This window comes from Lutra lutra, chromosome 9, assembly GCF_902655055.1.
Source record: "Lutra lutra chromosome 9, mLutLut1.2, whole genome shotgun sequence".
Lineage (NCBI taxonomy): Eukaryota > Metazoa > Chordata > Mammalia > Carnivora > Mustelidae > Lutra > Lutra lutra.
In genome coordinates, this window is record NC_062286.1 from 53331717 (window position 1) to 53345074 (window position 13358).

Sequence of the window (13358 nt, forward strand, 5' to 3'; positions counted from 1 at the left end):
CTTGCTGTTAGGGATGAGGTAAAGAGGTAATTGCTTGTCTGGGGAATGTGCAGAGCACAGGAAGGGATCCCAGATTGGTCAAATCCAATGAGAAATTGTTGAATTTGGAATTTCGTGGTTCTTTTTGCCAGTTCAGCTGAGCCTTTGGACCACTTCTTTCTCTGTCAGCTTTGGTTCCTGGACACATGCCCTGGAGGTATCCCTCCTCTGATGGGCACAGGCTTTTGGGTGCATATTCCTGACATGGGTGTTTCAAGGTCTGCTCTGCTTGCCTTGTGTAGCCCCAACAGTACCTGGCCACCTTCACCTTTGCAGACCATCTCATCATTTCAACTAATGGCAAACCTGATGTAAGACATAGATCACAGTGTGTAGTAACAAGTTTATTGAGATGACGGAAGCTTCTAAAGGGCCTTTAATCCATTAAAGTTTTTAGTGGGATGCTGGGAGAGGCAGTGTGAGGAGACATCATTTTAAGCCAAAACCTTTTTGTATTGATTCTTTTATTGGTTTCTAGACATCGAAAAATTGGAAGTCTTGGGGCTCAGTCAGATGCCCTCTTATGCCTTCCAGAGGCACACAGGGAATGGTCATCATTTTTAATGGGACAGACTGGGCACCGCCTCTTAGACTCCTTACAGGCCCTGAAGATAAGACCATCCAGCCCTCTAGGCCCATTTCCAACTCTCTTCCATATCTCCTATTCCCACAAAGAACCATAAATAACCAAGGGACTGCACATCCAGAGGGGAGCAGATATGGCCCCCCCTGAAGCCTGAAACCCTTCAGCTAGCCACAGTGACTTCTGGAAGTTTAAGAATTGTCAGAAGAAGTTGACGAATTTACTTCCTGGCTGACTCGGCTTTCTGATTTGCCCTGTTTCCAAAGCAGAAGAAAAGTTATATTACATGGTATCGTTTAAAAGAATAAACAATAGCACGTCTGATAATTAGCATCTCCTTCATCAAAACTAGCGATGAAATATGCCTATATTTCCACTCAGAAACTTATTCTTGGTTTTGTTCAATGTCCATCTTTAGGATTTATTGTAAGCTTGGCATCCCGAGACATCTTCATTCTGTGGTTTGAATCTTGCCATAATTTTTGACTAAAAGCAATGCCATGAATAAGCAGAAGTCTTCCTTGGGCACAGCTATCCATTCTGTGGATTTTCTCCCCCTGGATGAGGGTCAAAGAGTATTTAATTCCCTGCCAATGGAAGTCTCTTGTGCAGCTGTAGCGCCAGTGAGAATGTAGAGGGGACTAGGGCGAAGAAGGAAGGAGGGCAGACAGCAGCCCTGACCCTGAGAGCTGCCCTGTCCCCACCCTGTTTCTCTGCAGACTTCTCCATGATGACGCCCATCAATGACCTCCACACAGCTGACTACTTGAACCTGGCCAAGCGCGAGCGGAGCATGAGGTGCAAGATCAGCAGCGTTTATCGTCTCCTAGACCTCTATGGCTGGGCCCAGCTGAGCGACACCTACGTCACGGTGAGCAGAGTGTCTTGGGGTGGGGTAGGTGCTGTGTGTGGCCCTGACAAAATCCCAAGGGGAGCTCCTGCCTGTAGGCATGGCCATGCACTGAGCCCTTCCAACGTTTCTAACCACTGTGGCCACCTAAAATAGACAAGCTTCCCATGGCCACTTCCCTGGAGCAGGAGCTAGGAACTCCTGGATCCTATTTCCAGGGCTACCCTTGATCATTGGGAGATTCCTCTTATAGGTCCATTGCTCCAGTTCTAAATAAAGGCCAGGTCCTTTTCATCTCTCAGGTGCTGGGGAGAGATAAGGGTTCTTGGGAGTTTTAGGTGCAGTGGATTCAGGGGAAGAAGGGATTCATGCAGAGGGTCCTTGGAAATGACCCCACTGTCTCCTTGCCACTGAGGACATGTGTCTTCCCTTCAGCTGAGAGTCAACAAGGAACAGGATCACTTCCTGATTAGCCCCAAGGGAGTTTCTTGCAGTGAAGTCACCGCATCCAGCCTGGTAAGTATAGTCTAGCCTCTCGCTGCCCATTGCTTCTTGAAATGACAAGACATTGTCATCAGTGACAGGTCATCTCCAGACTAGCCATTGCTGTCCTGTCCCTCATGGAGCTTGTGGTCTGGCGGGGGTAGAGAAGACACACAGCCCCAAAGCAGGATGCCCAGAGCACAACCCAACCATGAGACCAGATATGAGCACAGGCAGCCAGTGCAATAGGAGGGAGGAGGGGGCGGAGATGGGCCTACGGTCCTCTGTGCCTGCGATTGGTCCCCAAAGCCTGGGAATGGGAAGGCCATCCTAGTTTGGGGAATATATTAAAACAACAGCCACCACTTTGTCTCAAAGCAGTGCAAGACTGGCTTAGTGCTGTACCATTAACAATAGCTTCCAGGACCCCTTTTGGTTCTCTTGTTCCTTTTAGGTATAGTAGGAAGAAACTTCCAGAAGTTGGTCTTAATCAGCAAAGATTCCTGGGTGGGAAGAGGAAAACAGTAGAAAGGACTGTCTTACAAGCAGAAGAGGCCCAGGGGATCTTAGATGCGTGGGCTGCAGCTGCTGTGCTGTTCGCCTGAGGGCAGAGGTTGCCACCTCAGGGCCTCTACCAGGCTTGAGATAGTGGTGTCCAGGTATGCAATTAAAAGAGTCAGCTGACAAAGTGACAGAATATCTAGGCAGGGTAGGACCTTGAGGGCTGCCAAAGCCCCTTTACAGGCAGGAGAGGATGCTGGTGCCCAGGGAGGTAAGTGACTTGCACAGAGCCACCTAAGGAGGTCATGGCCAAGCCACATTAGGGTCAAGGAAGCACAGGCTCTGCCTTAAAAGCATTTGTGACTAATTGGAGAGGCAGGCAAGACAATGATTAAACTCAGTAAAGTAGGCTCCCATACAGCAGGAAAGATGGAGAGCCCAGAAAAGGTGCAAGGGGCAAGGGAGGAACATCTGGGTTGACCCGATGGTGAAGGAGCTAAGTCCCCAGGAGCCCACAGGAGAAGCAGATTTAGATGAGGGCTGTAGGGAGAGACTGGGCAGAGAGAACCATGTCCTCAGCAGGAGGAGGACGGTTTGCACAAAGCCAGGCACATGCCACATCCTGGTGCACTTAGGAGGACAGTGAGGGGCTGCGTCTGGCTCACGTATTCAGAGTCTGGAAGTGAGGCTGAGAGGGGCATGGGGACCAGATGATACGTGGCCCTAAGAGCATTGTTATGGTGCTTTGGCTTTGCTCTGCTGGACGTGCAGAGCCGCTGAAGCACTGTAAGCAGGTGAGTCTCACACACACACACACACACACACACACACACACACACACACACACACAAATGTGTGACTGCTAGCCATGACATATACTAGCTCCTTGGCTTCAAGAGCAGGTTATAAGACCAGTGACTAGTTTCTACCTGTCCTTTAGATCTAGCTTTTGGGTGATTGGTAAATGGGTGTTTATCATACTATTATCTTTACTTTTGTGTATGAAGCTTAAAAATTCAAAATAAAGAACAAAAATACCCAAAAAGTTTCAGCTTAGGTGTTACTCTCTGGGAATGTTTCTCAGATCCCCCTCTTTTACTGGGATCAAAGACTCCTCCCATCTTCTCCTAGAGAATTCTGTGATTCACTCTTTTCTAGCATCTCTACCCAAAGTGTGTTCTGTGGACCAGCAGCACGACTATCACTTGGGAACTTGTCAGAAATGCAGACTCCTGGGTCACATTCTTGGCCTGTTGAATCAGAATCTGAAAGTTTTTTTTTTTTTTAATTTAAATTTTAGTTAACATACAGTGCAATATTGGTTTCAGGAGGAGAATTCAGTGATCCATCATTTACATACCACACCCAGTGCTTGTCACAACACGTGCCTTTCTAATTCCCATCACCCAGCGAGCCCTTCCCACACCCACACCCACATCCTTCCATCAACCCACAGTTTATACTCTATTGTTAAGAATCCCTCACTCCTTTTTTCCCCTTCCCATATTTCATCTGTTTTCTTTCTTAAATTCCACATGTGAGTGAGATCATATGGTAATTGTCTTTCTCTGACTGACTTGTTTCATTTAGCATAATACACTCTAGCTCTATCCATGTCATTGCAACTGGCAAGATTTCATTCTTTTTGATGGCTGAGAAATATTTCACTGTGTGTGTGTGTGTGTGTACACACATCTGCTGGTGGTTCTGGCTGGCCCTCAACATAGTAAGGCAGTGGTGTTCACACACACACACACACACACACACACACACTTCACATATTTATTCATCAGTTGATGGACATTTGCGCTGTCTCCATAGTTTGACTATCGTGCCCCTTCAAATCTGTATTTTTGTATCCTTTGGGTAAATGTCTAGTAGTGCAATTGCTAGATCATAGGTTAGTTCTAGTTTTAACTTCCTGAGGAACCTCCATACTGTTCTCCAGGGTGGCCACCCCAGTTTGCAGAGAATCTGCATTTTGACTGGATCTCTAGGTGATTCTTACACCCAGTCAAGTTTGAGAAACTCCACTCTAGCGTTTTCGCCACTGAATTATACTCAGCCAACTCTCCTGTTAGCCTGCTCCTCAATCCTGGAGGCAGTGGGTATGGCCCACCTCCTGGGAGAGTCCTGGGTGCCCCCCACCGCCTGCCCCCACCCCATCCCCACCCTGTGCCTCTGAGTTTCTCTTCCCTGTCCAGATCAAGGTGAACATCCTGGGAGAGGTGGTAGAGAAGGGCAGCAGCTGCTTCCCCGTGGATACCACGGGCTTCTGTCTGCACTCGGCGATCTACGCAGCCAGACCCGACGTGCGCTGTGTCATCCATCTGCACACACCAGCCACTGCCGCCGTGAGTGTCCACTCCCAGGCCAGCATTTCTGTCCCCAAGGCTGGCAGCAGGCCCATGCTGCCTGCTTCTCTGAGGGGCTCCCTGATGAAAGACTTAAGTCTCCCCAAGCTAGTGTCAATCTCCTTATTTAAAACAGTTCTGGAACGTTTTCCTGGAACTCAGGACAAGGTGAGGACGGGAAACATCCAGTGTGGTCACCCTAATCCTCTCCATTTTTCTAAGCACAGAAGTATTCATCTGGGGACATGAGGCAAAGATATGCAGTGTTTGCTCTACTGTGTCCCCCTCCCCCCAATACATACACTCACAAATCCCACTTACCCGAGTGACAGCACCTCTTACGTTTCCACTCAGTCCAGTCCTACCAGACTGAGGGCTGGCACCTGCCCCAACCCCCACCCCCAGCCCAGGCCCTGGTGAGGAGAGAGCTTGATAAAACATAAGATGGTGGGAACCTGGACTTGTCCACTTCTCATAGCCCGGGGTAGGCTGCGAGCTGAGGACAGGAGCAAGGAAAACTCAGAGAGAGTAGAAGGAATACCTTTAAGGATCAGGTTGTCCCCTCAGAGTCTCTGGCAATTTCTCCACGTGTACCTAAAGCACTGTAATGTCACTTGGAAAGGCAGCAACCAAGCAGGTCTGGGTGTCCTCTCAACCTTCAACCCATCTGACTGACTTCTAGGCCTTACCCCTGCATGAGCAGAGTGGACTGCTCATTGGCTCAGGGTTTTTCTGCAAAGCACACCAGTTATGAGCACGCAGATTTTCCAGAATTTGGCCAAGACTGAATGATCTGTTTGTGCTGAGTATCCATTTCTGCAGAGCCCTGGCTTACTCGTGGGGCAGAATGAGGGAACAAAAGCAAGAGGCTCTCCTAAACCTCTCCATGCTCCTTGCTTTTAATAAAAGGCAGGGTATGGAGCATGGATTTTAACCCTATTCCCTGGCACTCTTGTTGCCCTGTCACTAGTCAAAGGGGGCCTCTCAATAGGCCTCCCTCTTTCCGCACTGACCTCAAGGCTGAGGATTTCCACAAGCTCACCCCAGAGGCCCGGAGACCCTACTTCACTCCAGCCTGGTGCTAGGTAGCCCCACTACCCCCAACCTCTTCCCAGAGTCCTAGGACAAGAGAAAAGCAGGGGGGTGGGCAGCAGCACTAGCTTTCTCAAAGGCATTCTTTGTAGCAATTTTAGAGAGAGGTATATTGATGTAGCTACTGTCAAAATGGTGATGGAAAGACATCAGAGGAAGCAGACAGAAAGCCAGAGCCCAGCCAGGTGCAGCAGAGTCAAAGGGCAGTGCCTTTCTTGAGGGCTTGCTCCCAAGCCCACTGGTCCCCAGAGGAGAGCCTGGCTGTGCCACTCTGAGGAAAGGGCAGAGACGGGATGGGGGAGCTGCAGGTGCTGACACTTCCATTGTCTCGCTAAAGGTGTCGGCTATGAAGTGTGGCCTCCTGCCTGTCTCCCACAATGCCCTGCTAGTGGGGGACATGGCCTATTATGACTTCAATGGTGGGATGGAGCAGGAAGCGGATCGAATCAGCCTGCAGAAGTGCCTTGGACCCACCTGCAAGGTTTGCTCAGCTGTTGCGGGAAGACACTCGGGTGGGATTGCCCAAAGCCTACCTCATGAGTGACATGTGTTCAGCGGACAATGTGTAGAAGTTGCACGTAAACAAAAAAGTGAAATGAAATTCTTTATCCCATTATCCCGAGATTTTGGCGTGCATTCCACAAGCATTCATATATCTTTAGCAAACTAAGAACATAAAATTATTTTCCTTTTTTCCCTTAGTAATATCCAGTAAACACCTTTGCATATTATTAAATATTTTCCAAATCACTATTTTAAGATTTTATTTATTTATTTGACAGAGATCACAAGCAGGCAGAGAGGCAGGCAGAGAGAGAGGAGGAAGCAGGATCGCCGCTGAGCAGAGACCCCAATGCAGGGCTCGATCCCAGCACCCTGGGATCATGACCTGAGCCGAAGGTAGAGGCTTTAACACACTGAGCCACCCAGGCGCCCCACCACTTTTTTTTCTTTTGCTAACTTGATAGAGAAAAACGGAATCTCGTATTGTTTGGCTTAAATCTAAAGACTTATTTCTTCACAGCACATCATTAGGGGTAGGCAGCTTAGTATGGGAATTTCTGAAGCTGAGCTTAGGTTGATGGACACTTGACTCTGTCCTCGAAAGGCACTCACTGCCTGAGTCATTTCCAGTCTGGGAGCCTCCGCCTTCCCATCTCTGACACAGAGGAGAAACCCCGCCACTCTCTCCCACATTCCCTAAAGCCTCATTAGTAGTGCCCGGAGAGGGAGGAGATGTTCACATCTGTGAAATGCTACAAGAATTTCAGAGATGGGGCATTTACTATCTGCAAAATCTTTTTAGGCCAGAGTCCTCCTCTCTTTCCATTTCTCTGGCACTTGAGAGGAAAAACCTCCAGCTGTTTCAGCACGAGACGATGAGATGATGAGGCCCGTAGGCCTCAGCCCGGGTCTGTGTCCCTGCTGCTGGACAGGCATCACCTGGTTTCAGGGAGTTCATGAGGATAAGACCAATCAAGAAAACAGTTTCTGATCTGAATTTTGGGGAGTCAGGTTCTTGGTATAAACTCATTTCTGCTTCTTTCCCTTTTGTCTGCCTGTTCCTGGCAGAGTCACAAACGTTGCTCCAACAGTGAGAACACCTGGGTTCTAGTTCTGATTCTGCCCCTGATTAGCTGGGAGCCTTTTGATTTCCTTAGGCTTCTGTTTCCTCTTCTGAAAAACCAGAGAGTTAGAGTAGAAGGTCACTATTGCCTCCTTCACAGAGGTGGAGGATTTTAGAGCTACTGGGGCCTCACTGAGCTCATGGAGAGGAGACTTGAGGTCCAGAGAGCTGACAGGACTCACCTGTCTCTGCAGGGCCACCCTGCAGAGAGCCACCCTCTTGGGTTCTGATTTCCAAGCCAACTAAGTCACAGGAGCAAGAGCTTGCTTTTGAGGTTAGACCCTTCTATTGGACATGAAGTAATTTCATTCACTTTAACACAGACACAAGTTTTTCAGACTTCGAAGTTCTCCAAGGCCTAAAAATCCAGGGATAGCCCAAAGAGATCCACCAAGCTCTCTAGTCTCTGTTTTAAAAAGCATCTTCTAGGGGCACCTAGGTGGCTTAGTCATTAAGTGGCTGCCTTCTGCTCAGTTCATGATCCTGAACTGATCCCGGGATGGAGCCCCGCATTGGGCTCCCGGCTCTGCGGGAAGCCTGCTTCTCCCTCTCCCATTCCCCTTGCTTGTGTTCCCTCTCTCACTGTGTCCCTCTCTGTCAAATAAATAAAATCTTTTTAAAAAATAAATTAATAAAATAAAAAGCATCTTTTATTTGTTAGGGAGGTTGCTTAGGGTTAGCATCACATGTGGGGTAGCACTGGGGTGTTTGTATGGGAAGAATGAACAAGGAGTTGAGGGCATGCTTTGGGAGTGGATATGGAAACTGATCTGGAGTAAATGAAAGATCTCTCCTTCTTCACTAAAGTTTAAACAGCTTGAAGTTTTAATTGGCCATTTGCTCCTCTGCAGATCCTGGTGCTAAGAAACCATGGAGTGGTAGCTCTAGGTGACACCGTGGAGGAGGCGTTTTATAAGATCTTCCACCTGCAGGCTGCGTGTGAGATACAGGTGAGCAAGGTCCCCTGGGGAGGGGGCCCTGGCGTGGCTCTGGCAGAGGCCCCACCGGCCGTGATTTAAGGAGTCCTGGGAGCCAGCCATCTAAAAGCCTTGCCCTATTTCTCTGCCTTGGCACCACCTTATCCTTCTAAAGATTCACACTTATGATCAGTTTTGTAACTTTAAAATATTCATCACTGTTGCCTAACAACCAGTACCCTCCTCTTGGGGGGCAGTGCCTGGGACAGGGAGCTCCCCAGGTCCATCAGTCGGAGCGTAGGAGAAATCGTAACAGGGGATATAACCGTTCTTACCATTAAGTGTTACCTGGGGTATAATTGTTACATCTAGCTATGCCAGATAGACACCACATCATAGGTTGGTCTTTTTTTTTTTGTCTGGAGGGTGTAGTTTGCACAGATCATGAACATGGTCTGGCCCAGAAAGGGATGAAGTTACACATGGCAACCCTGAACACCAGGGAACCCCCAGCATAACATCCAGGGAGCCCATCAGGAGGTTCTCCTAACTTGTTGGGGATGGGGTGGAGGGTGGGTGGGGATTGTCAGCAGCCATGGGACCCCTAAAGAAATGGGTGGAAAAGCAATAGGAAAACACAAATCCTATAGTTTTGCCAGACAAGGGGGTGTTACATAAGCCAAACACATGCCCACTTCAGTGTGGCAAGCTGGCAGGGGTGAGTAAGGGGGTCTTGCCAGCTGAAGGCACTCACCATCCTTCCCAGCTCTGGAATATGTGTCTTTGGGTCAGGGAATTGCTTTCCACAGTCTGTGTTTCCTCAGCTGGATATCGGGGGCCTAAGGGGTCCTTGTGAGGTTGGGGCCTTTCAAATAAGGAGAGGTGTTGCTGATGGTATTTTAAGGACTCAGTTGACAGAAGGGAGAGCTAAGTGCTCCAGGATGAGTCAGTCCTCTGCAAGGTCCTTGGGTGTCCTGTCTGCCCTCCCCTGGCTGGTCTGGGCAGAGCAGCGCCCCAGGCGGAAGGCCTGCCTTTGTTTTAGGAGTTGTAGGACAGGGGAAAGAATGGGATAATCCCAGAGGCATTGCTAGTGGAGGTTCTGTAATTCCCACGGAATGAGAATTCTGCAAGTGGCACCTTTCTCAATAGTTTTTAATTGAGTATGTTGAGAGGACAGTTGTTAAGACAATGATGAAGAGGTGTTAGAAGTGGGATGAGACTGCTCTATCCCCCTAGACAGCAGTAGTCAGAACAGAAGGTGGAGAAGGGAAAACCAGGATCAAAGCAGTTCCTTTCTGATGCAGCGGCCTCCCTGCCCCAACCAAAGGTGGGCCCTGAGCTCTTACCCCTGACTGATGTTAGAACCTGGCAGACTCTTTCTTTTCCCCATATCTGCGCTCTAATGAGTCCCCCCCCATCTTCCTTCTAAAGAAGAGGTTTCCACGAGAAAATAGTTCTTACAGCTTTGCAAAGACAGCATGGCCTGAAAAAGAATGGTGGGAGATGCCTCTGCCTCCCCACCATGTGGTGGGGTGGGGCTCTCTACACTGAGAAATGGCCTCTGTACTGTTTAACCAAAGGCAGGATGGCCGTCTAGCAGCTGGGGAGATGAAAGCGCAGAGCTGCCAGGCACCAGCCCCGACAGCCCCAGCGGCTTCTCTTGGCCCTGCCTGCTGTCACTTTGTTTTCAGTCAGGACTCATTCCATGGGACCTTGTTAAAGTGCATCAGGCAATGGAAGCAAATAACCCCCAGAAAAGCACCCATGGCTCTTTTTGGCTTCAGGGAGGCTTCTAGAGAGAGAAAGGAAGCTGGAGTGTGTAGAAGCAGAACAGGCCAGATTAGACCAGAGGTGTGTGTGGTTTAGGGCATGGGTGACCCCAGGGGCTAGCAGTCTGCAGATGCTGTTGGGATGGCAGCCCCTGGCCAGGCTCATTTCTGCTTGAACAGCCTCCACTGACGTTCTGTTTCCGTTGTGGGCCTCCTTTTCTCCCTCACTGACCTTGGCCGACAAGCATACGTGGCTGTGGTCATTTTAGTGGTTCAAGGCTAAGAGCCTAGTCCGTTTTCCTGGGGACAGTGTTCTCATCGCTCTCCATCGGTCTGGGGTTCTAGGAAACTGGGTCACCTCAGCTGAGAGAGGCAGCTCCCTGCTCTGCTTACAGAGCAGACTTGCTCAGGCAATTCTTCTCCATCTGCTCCCCATCGCCATGGAAACTGATGGGGGAAGAGGGAGGTGGGAGGAGGCCCAGCTCTTGTAAGAATGTGGGCTGTTCTCTCCTCCATGAATGACTAGTCCCCTGGGCACATTGTTTCTTTCATTGTAAAACCTCTGCATATATTGATCATAAACACTGATGTGGCACTCTCTGCACCAGGTGCTCTTAGGTGCTTTACAATTATCACCCTCCATAATGCTCATAAGGTAGATACTACTATTTTTTTCATTTTACAGTTGAGAAAACAGGCACAGAGAGGGTAAATAGCTGTTTCAGGTCACACAGCAAGTAAGTGTCAGTGCCAGGAGTCAAACCCAGGCAGCCTGTGTCCAAGTCCATGTTCTTAAACACTACACTGTACTGCTTGGCGGGGGGGCGGGGAAGATGAGGGTCTGCGGGAAAGATCAGCTGACAGCACTGCAAGTCAGGATTCCAGGGTCCCAAGCCCCGCCTTGGCCAGGTGAGGGTCTGGGATGAACCAGGTAATGGATCTGCCAGCTGGGATTGGCTGCCATTAAGAGTGCATTCCCTCGCAATCAGCCTCTGGAGGACGCAGGACCTCGGCATGAGAAAACATGGCAACGGAGGCCCAAACCGGAATTAGTGAACGAACATAGCAAAAAGGTGGATTTGCACTCTGTAATCTGTATCAACTCACCGTAACCCTTCAAACGTTTGGACAACAGTGTAGTAGGCTGCCTCACTAAGCATGCAGCTGGCTATCTTCCAGGGATACTGGACAAGGACCCTTAGCTTTGGTGGGAGGATGGCATCAATGACTATTCAAGTCTCCACCTTTGCCAGATAAAAATGCAGCCCAAATGAGTGTTCTTCCTTCCACCTCTTCACAGCGTGACAGGGGTCACCTTGCAAAGGTGGCCTGGCTGACCTCCAGGAAGTCTCATAGGAGCCGTTTGTTACACTGGTGGATCTAACACGCTCTGGGGGTGTGTGACGGGTCCTCACGGGCTCATAGATGCATGTCGGCCAGCAAGCTCAATTGCATCCTTTCCTTTTCAGTAAAAACGGGAACACTGGAAGTTTATATAATCAAATCCTTCTCCTGTAATAAGTAGGCTTACAGGAGATATCAAATATTAATCTGATCGCAGCACAGGACACCTGGCTCCCTGCCGAGAAGACTCGGAAACCACGCTCTCTCCTTCTTGCTGGTCTCACCCTGGATGCCAAATCATAACCAATTATATCTGAGTAGACAGAAGGTACCATTAGATGGGTATGATTAATTAGATTAATAAATGTTTTCTAGGATCATTCTAAAATCATCTGCTGTATACACCCACCTCTTGTCCTAATACTCAGCTCATCGCCAGCAGCCACTTGTTCTGTCCCCTTGCTGAGGAGCCCAGACAGTGGGGCGAATACTCCCAAGAGCACCGGCGAAGCTTCTTGACCCTCCACGGGGCCTGGCTGTGTATTCCCAGCCCTTCAGGTGTCTTCTTCGTCTGGGTTTCCTCGACTGACCAGTACCGCTGTGGAAGATGAGCTCTGCCTTTAGGCCAGCTCATTCGGGCCATCAGGCTACTCTCCTGGTTTATTGGCCGAGGAGCCAGCCTATTTCTTTCAAGTGACTTTTTGCTTAAAAAAAAAAAAAAAAAGGCAAGGGAAGATATTTCAAACACACAGAAAGGTGCAGAAGAATAATGTACATCCACTACCCACCACTCAGATTCAAAAAAATAAAAGCCTTTTTACTTATTACTGACAAGAATTGAAGTCCCCTTTGGAGCCTTTTCTGACCGTACTCCCCACCCTCCCCAGAAGTAATCACAAACTGAGGTTGGTCAGTATCCCAGGTAACTTTTCAGCCCTCTGTATTGCTTTATTCCTAAGGTTTGACACTTGCTCTTCCTCCTCTTCTATAGTTTCTAAGAACTAACATGAGGAAAAAACTGCTAAGACCTCTTTCCCTGAATGTGGGTCCATGTCCAGTAACTTTGGAGTAGCTTTTCCTCTGGGCAGGAAAAAGCCAAATACAGCTCACATTTCTGGACATGTGTCCACGCACATGCATACTAAGGTCCTTCTGCTCTTCACTGCAGGTTTCTGCCCTGTCTGGCGCTGGGGGAGTAGACAACCTCATCCTCCTGGAGGAGAAGCACCGACCCCACCAAGTGGGCTCCGTGCAGTGGGCAGGGAGCACCTTTGGGCCTATGCAGAAGAACCGGCTGGGGGAGCACGAGTTTGAGGCCCTCATGAGGATGCTGGACAACCTGGTGGGTCTCCTGCCATTGCCCTTCCCAGCCAGTTGGTTGAGACTCAGTGCCCTGGAACCAGTCAGGGGGGACGCAGTATGTGGGCATGAGAACAGCATCAGGGTGAAGTTGTTAAAGCCTCATTGATTGGCAACTGTCTCAGAATTTGTGGTCATTCTAATAGTAATTGAGTTTTCTTAAATGATGGCCTTCACCGCCCCCGTTCTAAAGGCTGTTGATGACATCTTATATTGTGGCACAGTTCACTCTTTTATAGTTAGTTCTGCCTTTGTTATCTCATGACTTTAATGTAGAAACCACATAATACTCTAATTTCCTTATTCTGATGAGCAGCATTCGAACAACACCCTGTCGTAATGACTGAATGAATCAGTCATGTAAGGAGTTAACTGGTATGTGTCTAGGTGGGCTTTAAGGATACAAAATCTTGGAGGACCTGCGTGGCTCAGTGGGTTAA

The 13358-nt window shown here is 49.0% G+C and overlaps 1 protein-coding gene across 3 annotated transcripts in view; it reads left to right on the top strand.

Annotated features, from left to right (window-relative positions):
* The window catches only part of ADD2 (adducin 2), a 105631-nt gene that overhangs the window by 72077 nt on the left and 20196 nt on the right, over positions 1 to 13358 (top strand). For all 3 annotated transcript variants that reach the window (XM_047746733.1, XM_047746731.1, XM_047746732.1), the window contains exons 5-10: positions 1342 to 1493; positions 1908 to 1988; positions 4661 to 4810; positions 6240 to 6383; positions 8381 to 8479; positions 12728 to 12901. In XM_047746733.1, coding sequence (XP_047602689.1) covers positions 1342 to 1493; positions 1908 to 1988; positions 4661 to 4810; positions 6240 to 6383; positions 8381 to 8479; positions 12728 to 12901 — 800 coding nt within the window. The remainder of the gene's footprint in view (positions 1 to 1341; positions 1494 to 1907; positions 1989 to 4660; positions 4811 to 6239; positions 6384 to 8380; positions 8480 to 12727; positions 12902 to 13358) is intronic.